This window comes from Oncorhynchus clarkii, chromosome 30, assembly GCF_045791955.1.
Source record: "Oncorhynchus clarkii lewisi isolate Uvic-CL-2024 chromosome 30, UVic_Ocla_1.0, whole genome shotgun sequence".
Classification (NCBI taxonomy): domain Eukaryota; kingdom Metazoa; phylum Chordata; class Actinopteri; order Salmoniformes; family Salmonidae; genus Oncorhynchus; species Oncorhynchus clarkii.
In genome coordinates this window covers 38,229,984-38,239,263 of record NC_092176.1, presented here as the reverse complement: position 1 = coordinate 38,239,263, position 9,280 = coordinate 38,229,984, and the positions used below count along the sequence as shown (strand labels likewise).

Below are 9,280 nucleotides of genomic sequence, written 5' to 3'. Positions count from 1 at the left end.
GAACTCTTGGTTTCTCTTCAGTGTACGTCCTAGCTCTGTTCCAGGGCGTTACGTGCAGCTTGCTGATGTTGAAGTCTCAGCATCAGCATCAGCCACATGTAACCCCCTGGATCAGAGCTACATACATTTGTTTGTTTGAGCAGCATATGGAACAGTCCATGGTCAGATGAAATCCCTCAGTGCGGACCAGTGGGGTCTGTTTCAGTGCTTTCAAGTTTTCACTGACCATGGTATAATGTCTGGAACCAAAAAGACTCAGGCTTGTGTCCCAAAGTGCACTATATATGGAATAGGGTGGCATTTGGGACACACTATAATCTAGGACAGGCTAGCAACTCAGTAGTCTCGGTTACTTAGAAGTAAAATGATCTAATATCCTGTTTTACTTCTGGGGGGGATTGCCGTTAACAATTCTGATTAATTATGTGCAAAGGAAACGAAGTCTCTTCCTTCCCAAACGGAAACTCTCAGCCAAACCTAATTTCACCAGTGTTTATCATGGCAAAAACAAAAAATAGATGTTGACTTTGTGGCTGTGGAATCTAGTGGAAACAGTTTATCATCTGCACACAGGCTTGAAAATCACGGCACCAGTTTAAGCCCCGCCTTCACCCAATCCTGATTTGTCCAAATAATCAATGATGTAAACCCAAAACGAGGAGCTACTTCTGCTTGTAATCACATAATTCTACGTGAGCCTTGACAGGTTCTCGCCGGTTTCATCTGTCCAAAAGAGATTAGCAACTCAGTAACGTCTGTCACGATTGGCTGCTGGCCCCAGATTCCGGCCCACCCCTGTTCTTCAGAGACTGCGATTGGCTGCTAGCCCCCCTTTCTGACCCACCTCTGTTTTTCAGAGACTGCGATTGGCTGCTAGCCCCCCTTTCTGACCCACCCCTATTTTTCAGAGACTGTGATTGGCTGCTAGCCCCAGATTCTGACAGACTCCTGTTCTTCAGGGACTGTGATTGGTTGCTGGCCCCAGATTCCATCCCAATCATTTTCTTCGGAGATTGCGATTGGCCGGGGAGCAGGACCTCGACCGTAAAGCTAATGCGTTTGGACTGGAAGATACTGTAGGTGTTGTCAAACCGCAGCACATCTGGAGAAGCAAAAGAAAACAACTTAGATGTCTCTCCTCAGTCAGGTCCTTCTACACCTTGACCTATTGCCCTTGTCCTCTTTGGCAGTGTTTACACAAGCAACCCATTTCTGATATTTTGCCAAATTATGGCAAAAAAGCTGATCTGATTTGACAAAAGACCAATTAGTGGAAAAAGTTCAGATTTGGGCTGCCTGTGTAAATGCAGCGTTTGTATCCCTGTGTGCCAGGCCTGGTTCACATGTGCCCCTGCACAGTTCTCCATGTGTGACTGTAACCTTACCGAGCCGGGCCAAACCAAGCTGTATAGTGTCTGGAACCAAAAATACCCAAGCTAGCACAGTGTGGTTTGGATCAGCATGTTATTGTGAGGAGGGTTTACGTGTAGTCCCTTATGTCGCCCTGTCTGGCTGTCCTGTACTCACAGATTCCAGGCTCGCTGCAGGTGAGAGAGCCGTCCTCAGGCACCAGGTGGGTATTGTATCTCTGGCTGGGAATCACCTCCTGCATCTGCGATGCGTTCTGCCTCTGCCCCATCTTACCCTTCATAAACACCCCAAAGCCGATGTCTGCCCCATCACTGGAAAACTGCCACCTGCATAGGATACACACAGGAAACAACAGGAAGAAATATTAATGGATTCATTTTCCTTTTGGCTTACACTATACACAACACACATACAGTAAAAGAAACAGAATGAGGAACAGAGATGGTGAGAGAGGGATAGAGAGGTTAACAGGTTCCCACTCACCGGAGCACACAGCCAGGTAAGAGTATCTCATACTCCAGTTGCTGTGAGGAGCCTCGGCTGACTGTCAGACACTGTTCATAATCCACGTTCACGGACTCCCTCACGAAGTAGGAAGCAGGTACCGGCCCTGCGTAGTGGATCTGGAACACATTTATACAGTGTTGGAGGATGGATGGTGTGGGTCTAGCTGATAAAAATACTATGAAAGTCAGCAGGAAAAATGTAAGGGGAGTAAACACGTTTTTTATTTATTTTGAGGGAAGGAAATAAGAGGATATAAAAAAGAAAGGCGTACTTACTACTATGAACACATTTCTGAGGTGTCATAGTTTCGAAATGAGAGTCCAGAGTATAAGCTTCTGAGGTCCATTGTTTATTAATTTGCATAAAAACAAGAACAGCAAATTGTATTTGACCACACTGACTGTCCTCATTCTACTGGTTAATCTAGTCTTCCTCTGTAGTAACCCTCAACAGACATGAGAGGGAGCCCTCAGCCTTCAAACAAACACACGAGAGGGAGCCCTCAGCCTTCAAACAAACACACGAGAGGGAGCCCTCAGCCTTCCACCAAAAACACGAGAGGGAGCCCTCAAGCCTTCAGTGCAACCAAAAATATGAGGGAGCCCTCAGCCCTACCGAACACATGAGAGGAAGCCCTCAGCCCTACCAAACACATGAGAGGGAGCCCTCAGCTCAACCAAACAGATGGAAGAGTAAAATATTTTAGTTCCAGCAGTAACTGCAAGCTACCAACAGGGGGCAGTAAGGAGAGTGGTATATTCCATGTGAGTGGAGGGAGAGAAAGATGGAGAATGACGGTTCACGCAGGACCATGAGAAGGTTGCGATTAACATCAGTTCACAGTTCATTCACACAGAACCATGACATGCCTGGGATCACACAGGACCATGACATGCCAGGGATCACACAGGACCATGACATGCCAGGGATCACACAGGACCATGACATGCCTGGGATCACACAGGACCATGACATGCCTGGGATCACACAGGACCATGACATGCCTGGGATCACACAGGACCATGACATGCCTGGGATCACACAGGACCATGACATGCCTGGGATCACACAGGACCATGACATGCCTGGGATCACACAGGACCATGACATGCCTGGGATCACACAGGACCATGACATGCCTGGGATCACACAGGACCATGACATGCCTGGGATCACACAGGACCATGACATGTCTGGGATCACACAGGACCATTACATGCCATGTGGAATGTTCAGAGCTGAGCACTAGTGATAGGGTTATATCCACGGGGCAAGTGGCTTTAGGAAAGAAAACCAGCTTTACCGACGCGAACTAGATTGAAGGACTAATTCTATCGATGTATGTTACTATTCTGGTGAGCAAGAGTTTATTTAGTCTTCTAGGGCAACATACAGTATAATGACCGAAGAGAAGCTGCATGTGTCTAATTATAGACAAGTAGAAAATAGCCTAACAAATTGTTTGAAATTATAAACAGTAACATAGGCCTTTCTAAAAAAAAAACGGCATTTCAAAAAATATTTTGGCCATCTCAGACTGTACAGTGTATTTTCTATATTAGTGGTTTAGGGTCAGGTGAGGGTCTGACATTTTCACTTTATCACATATAGTCGTGCGGTTGCGGATGGATTATTAGCAATTGCAGGTGAACAAACTGCTGACCCGCGCATCACTACTGAGCACGGGTGCAGACACAAACAGGCCCAAACGCATTTGTGGCACTGCCAATGGTAAACGTGTTAAAAAATGACCTTTCAACTTTGACTGACTGTTTGCATAATCTGCCTTGTACACTGTACTGTACAAACAGACCCCCTAATCTAATCTCTCTATACAGTAAATGGGTGATGATGTCTGCACGACCTTGCAGCGCCTCACAGTCACAGCAGAAGTTGCAACATTCCACACATAGAATGTAGAACTACTAGGACCTGTGGAAGTCTTGACCCTTGATATGATAATACTAATAAAATACATCTGATGAGACTTTGGTCTGAACTAGGTCAACAAGGCGTTAACCTAGTTCAGACCAAAGTCTCATCAAACACATTTGAATTGCTTTGTCATGTCTCTACATGCCTCTCTTTGGACTGAGCATCAGTTCTTCACGTTCACAGAGAAGTCAACAAGTAAGAAATGCTCCACCAAGTACCTGACCGAAGCACTACAAATAAAGTAGTGGGATAGCTAGAAAGTATGGGGCTAGATGACTACCAATGATAAAAAGCAAACTAAATTCCTGTTCACATGTTGAAAATGGCTAAATGACTCAAAAATGGAATGGAAGTAGAGAGTTTCAGTCCTTAGAATCTTAGTCTTCCTGAAGATTCCAAAGTCATTCCAAAAATACTCAAAGATTCCAAGAGTTCTATGAGATTTTCCTGGGCCTCATTTGGAATGACAAAGACCTGTCCTCCTGCTCCTCATCTCCGGTTAGGAAGACATCTCTACCTATATATCTACAGAAACATCAGACATAAGATCAGTTTTTCTGGGTAATGAAATTACCAATTTATCAGTCAGCATGTGTCTGCCCAAGCCTGCATCTAGACAACAACTAACAACTGCATTTAATGGCATGAAGATGACTAAAATGGCCATTGGCGGTGTTGGCTAGCAGCGAGGTCCAAGGTGAAAAGGTAGGACTGAACTGTAGAGCAAGAAGAAGCAGATCCATGACAGTAACATTGTCTAACATAAAATACCCAATCGCCATCAGACTGTATCCTGTGGAAGCAGACCCAAAGGAAACCATCTGGAGCTCCTATAACATCTCAGTGACCAGAAGGAATGAAGAGCCTGTCAAGACTGGTTGTGAATCGTTTCTTGATGCTGTACAGTCCACAATCTCAACGGATCACCCATAGGAGTTCAATTGTCTGACAGAGACTCCTTATCTAGCCCCACTGCCAGCAGGATGCAGCTTATGATTCACTAGTCCTGCCTACTGCATCTTGTGGTCACAGGCAGCAAAGCAAAGCTGCTCTCATCTCACAGCCTAATATCTAGTATGCAGCATCCTACTGCAAAACCACTAAGGCAGGTATGGAGAAACTACTAAATGCTGAAAATGAAAGTCAGAAATGTAGTCACCATGTACAACAAAAAGTGCCAAAACTACTTAAGAGCAGTAATGAGTGCAGAATTGAACTCTCCAGCCTATCATTCCAGCTGTAGCAACATGAGAATGGGGTCATGAAAACACTGCCCCCCCCATGAAAAAAGCGTCCCACTTCCTGGTGGTGCGAGCTCACCTTGTTCCTACAGCGAGGGTCCCCGTCAGGGTCGGTGAGTTTCCCTCCGTACGCGGCAGGAAGCTGCTCTGGGTCTATGTAGTTCAACAACACCTCCTGCCAGTTAGCTGCACAACACACAGGTGAGGAGAGAGAGAGAGAGACTGATGTTACCATGTTACATTTCAGTCATTTAGCAGAAGCTTATTCAGAGCGGATAACAGTTAGTACATTCATAACCTTCATCTACATGTAGGGTTAAGATGGGTATACATACTGTATGAATTCACAACCTAGTGTGTGACTAATAGAAATGGCATCCATAGAGCTGACAATTCTTTACTCAGCATTCTAGAACAGTACATTTTTATGGGAACATTCCGATGTCAATAAGGAAGTGTCTCACCCCCCAGGATGATGATCTTGTTGCGGGTGATCTCACTCAGGAAGTGCTTGATGAGGTTGTAAGCCACAGGGAAGAGCTTAGGGGCTGAGGAGAGGTGGAGGGGAGAAAGGACCATGTAAACACACAATTAGCACAATTAGTCCAGCGTCGTCCAGGTTAGTGGAGGGTTTGGCCGGCTGGGATGTCCTTGTCCCATTGCGCTCTAGCGACTCGTGGCAGGCCGTGCGCATGCACGCTGACTTCGGTCGCCAGCTGTATGGTGTTTCCACCGACACATTGGTGCGGCTGGTTAAGTGAGCTGGCTTCCGGGTTGGATGTGTGCTGTGTCAAGAAGCAGCTTGGCAGGGTTGTGTTTCAGAGGACGCACGGCTCTCGACCTTCGCCTCTCCCGAGTCCGTACGGGAGTTGCAGCAATGGGACAAGACTGTAACTACCAATTGGATAACATGAAAAAGGGGGTAAAAAAAAGGGGTAAAAAGTACCACAAAATATATACAGTTGAAGTCGGAAGTTTACATGCACTTAGGTTGGAGTCATTAAAACTCTTTTCAAACACTCCACAAATTTCTTGTAAACAAACTAGAGTTTTGGCAAGTCGGTTAGGACATCTACTTTGTGCTTGACATAAGTAATTTTTCCAACAATTGTTTACAGACAGATTATTTCACTTATAATTCACTGTATCACAATTCCAGTGGGTCAGAAGTTTACATACACTAAGTTGACTGTGCCTTTTAAACAGCTTGGAAAATTCCAGAAAATGATGTCATGGCTTTAGAGGCTTCTGATTGGCTAATTGACATCATTTGAGTCAATTGGAGGTGTACCTGTGGATGTGTTTCAAGGATTACCTTCAAACTCAGTGCCTCTTTGCTTGACATCATGGAAAAATCAAAAGAAATCAGCCAAGACCTCAGAAAAAAACTGTAGACCTCCACAAGTCTGGTTCATCCTTGGGAGCAATTTCCAAACGCATGAAGGTACCACGTTCAAATGTACAAACAATAGTACACTAGTATAAACACCATGGGACCACGCAGCCGTCATACTGCTCAGGAAGGAGACGCATTCTGTCTCCTAGAGATGAACGTACTTTGGTGCGAAAAGTGCAACCCAATCCCAGAACTACACAAAGGACCTTGTGAAGATGCTGGAGGAGACAGGTACAAAAGTATCTATATCCACAGTAAAATGAGTCCTATATCAACATAACCTGAAAGGCCGCTCAGCAAGGAAGAAGCCACTGCTCCAAAACCGCCATAAAAAAAGCCAGACTACGGTTTGCAACTGCACATGGGGACAAAGATCGTACTTTTTGGAGAAATGTCCTCTGGTCTGATGAAACAAAAATAGAACTGTTTGGCCATAATGACCATCGTTATGTTTGGAGGAAAAAGGGAGAGGCTTGCAAGCCAAAGAACACCATCCCAACCGTGAAGAATGGGGGTGGAAGCATCATCTTGTGGGGGTGCTTTGCTGCAGGAGGGACTTCCCAAATAGATGGCATCATGAGGTAGGACAATTATGTGGATATTTTAAAGCAACATTTCAAGACATCAGTCAGGAAGTTAAAGCTTGTGGGCAGAACTGAAAAAGAATGTACGAGCAAGGAGGCCTACAAACCTGACTCAGTTACACCAGCTCTGTCAGGAGAAATGGGCCAAAATTCACCCAACTTATTGTGGGAAGCTTGTGGAAGGCGACCCGAAACGTTTGACCCAAGTTTTACAATTTAAAGGCAATGCTACTAATCAACATCAACTGTATATTTTAAATAAAGATATGTGAGACACACTACACAGGTAGGTTTACCACGGTGATACTAAGACATTTCACAATTTTGTTGTAGCCCTAAACTTGCGCACCCCGATTCACATAATCAAGGGTTTGATGATTTGTTGACAAGTTGATTCAGGTGTGCTAGCTGTGGAATTGTGCAAATACCTGGAACGGTAGGGGGTCCCTACCCCCTGTGCTAGTGGGGATGAAACTTACCTTTGATGACAAACAGTCTCTTGAGGCCCTCTGGGTAATTGTCTTCAAACATGGTCAGGATCTGTAGAGGTACAACAACAACACAACGATCACACAGTATCATCACATTCTGGATTCTACAGAACTCTCTCTGTGTGTGTGTGTGTGTGTGTGTGTGTGTGTGTGTGTGTGTGTGTGTGTGTGTGTGTGTGTGTGTGTGTGTATACCTCTCCGTAAGTCTCGATGGCAGGCTTCCATAAATGTTTGAGACCCAGACCATCACAGTCATAGATCATAGTGATGGCTTCAACATGTCTCCCCAACTACAGCAGAGAGACAGTGACAGAGGAAGAGAGAGAGAGAGACAGACAGACAGAGAGACAGAGAGAGACAGACAGAGGGAGGGAGGGAGGGAGAGAGAGACACAGAGAGAGAGAGAGAGAGACACACAGAGAGAGAGAGAGACACACACAGAGACAGAGAGAGACAGACAGAGGGAGGGAGGGAGGGAGAGAGAGACACAGAGAGAGAGAGAGAGAGAGAGAGAGAGACACACAGAGAGAGAGAGAGACACACACAGAGAGAGAGAGAGAGAGAGAGAGAGAGACACACAGAGAGAGAGAGAGTGAGGGAGATAGAGAGAGAGTATCAAAGTATCATCTCAGATCTGTAACCCAGAGGTTTTAACAGATGACAAAGATTCTAGACAGGACCACTTCATTAGCGGTATCTAATCTCAGTAAGGTCAGTGCCAGGAGTTTGTATCTATTCTCAGTAAGGTTAGTGCCAGCCAGGAGTTTGTATCTAATCTCAGTAAGGTTAGTGCCAGGAGTTTGTATCTAATCTCAGTAAGGTTAGTGTCAGGAGTTTGTATCTAATCTCAGTAAGGTCAGTGCCAGGAGTTTGTATCTAATCTCAGAAAGGTTAGTGCCAGCCAGGAGTTTGTATCTAATCTCAGTAAGGTTAGTGCCAGGAGTTTGTATCTAATCTCAGTAAGGTCAGTGTCAGGAGTTTGTATCTAATCTCAGTAAGGTTAGTGCCAGGAGTTTGTATCTAATCTCAGTAAGGTTAGTGTCAGGAGTTTGTATCTAATCTCAGAAAGGTTAGTGCCAGGAGTTTGTATCTAATCTCAGTAAGGTTAGTGCCAGGAGTTTGTATCTAATCTCAGTAAGGTTAGTGCCAGGAGTTTGTATCTAATCTCAGTAAGGTTAGTGCCAGGAGTTTGTATCTAATCTCAGTAAGGTTAGTGTCAGGAGTTTGTATCTAATCTCAGAAAGGTTAGTGCCAGGAGTTTGTATCTAATCTCAGTAAGGTTAGTGCCAGGAGTTTGTATCTAATCTCAGTAAGGTTAGTGCCAGGAGTTTGTCCTGGTCAGGTCATACTGTATGTTCAGGAACAACTCCAGGCCCTCTACATATGAATAAAACCCTCTCATACCCTCTCAGACTGCAGCTCACACTCCTTCTGCAGAATCTCACAGTCTCTGATCTTAGACTTGATGAAGTCCTGTTTAGACGCTGACAGGAAGAGGCCCTTGGGGTCCACGGGGCCGATGACATCCCACCAGATGGGGCTCCCCTCACGGTCGTACCCACACATCCCACCTGACAGGTACTTCTCTATCACCTGGACACAAATACAATGGTAACACATTATTAATACCATGGTAACGCACTATTAATACCATGGTAACCCACTATTAACACCATGGTAACGCACTATTAATACCATGGTAACACACTTTTAACACCATGGTAACCCACTATTAACACAATGGTAACGCACTAT

At 45.1% G+C, this 9,280-nt stretch overlaps 1 protein-coding gene across 2 annotated transcripts in view; it reads right to left on the bottom strand.

The window, feature by feature from the left end:
• Positions 1-480: 480 nt before the first annotated feature.
• The window catches only part of LOC139389802 (SEC14-like protein 2), a 19,728-nt gene continuing 10,928 nt past the window's right edge, over positions 481-9,280 (bottom strand). For both annotated transcript variants that reach the window (XM_071136762.1, XM_071136763.1), the window contains 8 exons: positions 8,930-9,118; positions 7,720-7,815; positions 7,514-7,574; positions 5,519-5,602; positions 5,134-5,240; positions 1,855-1,994; positions 1,528-1,697; positions 481-1,102 (listed from right to left, as the gene is read on the bottom strand). In XM_071136762.1, the coding sequence (XP_070992863.1) occupies positions 759-1,102; positions 1,528-1,697; positions 1,855-1,994; positions 5,134-5,240; positions 5,519-5,602; positions 7,514-7,574; positions 7,720-7,815; positions 8,930-9,118 (1,191 nt within the window). In that variant the 3' untranslated portion in view covers positions 481-758. The remainder of the gene's footprint in view (positions 1,103-1,527; positions 1,698-1,854; positions 1,995-5,133; positions 5,241-5,518; positions 5,603-7,513; positions 7,575-7,719; positions 7,816-8,929; positions 9,119-9,280) is intronic.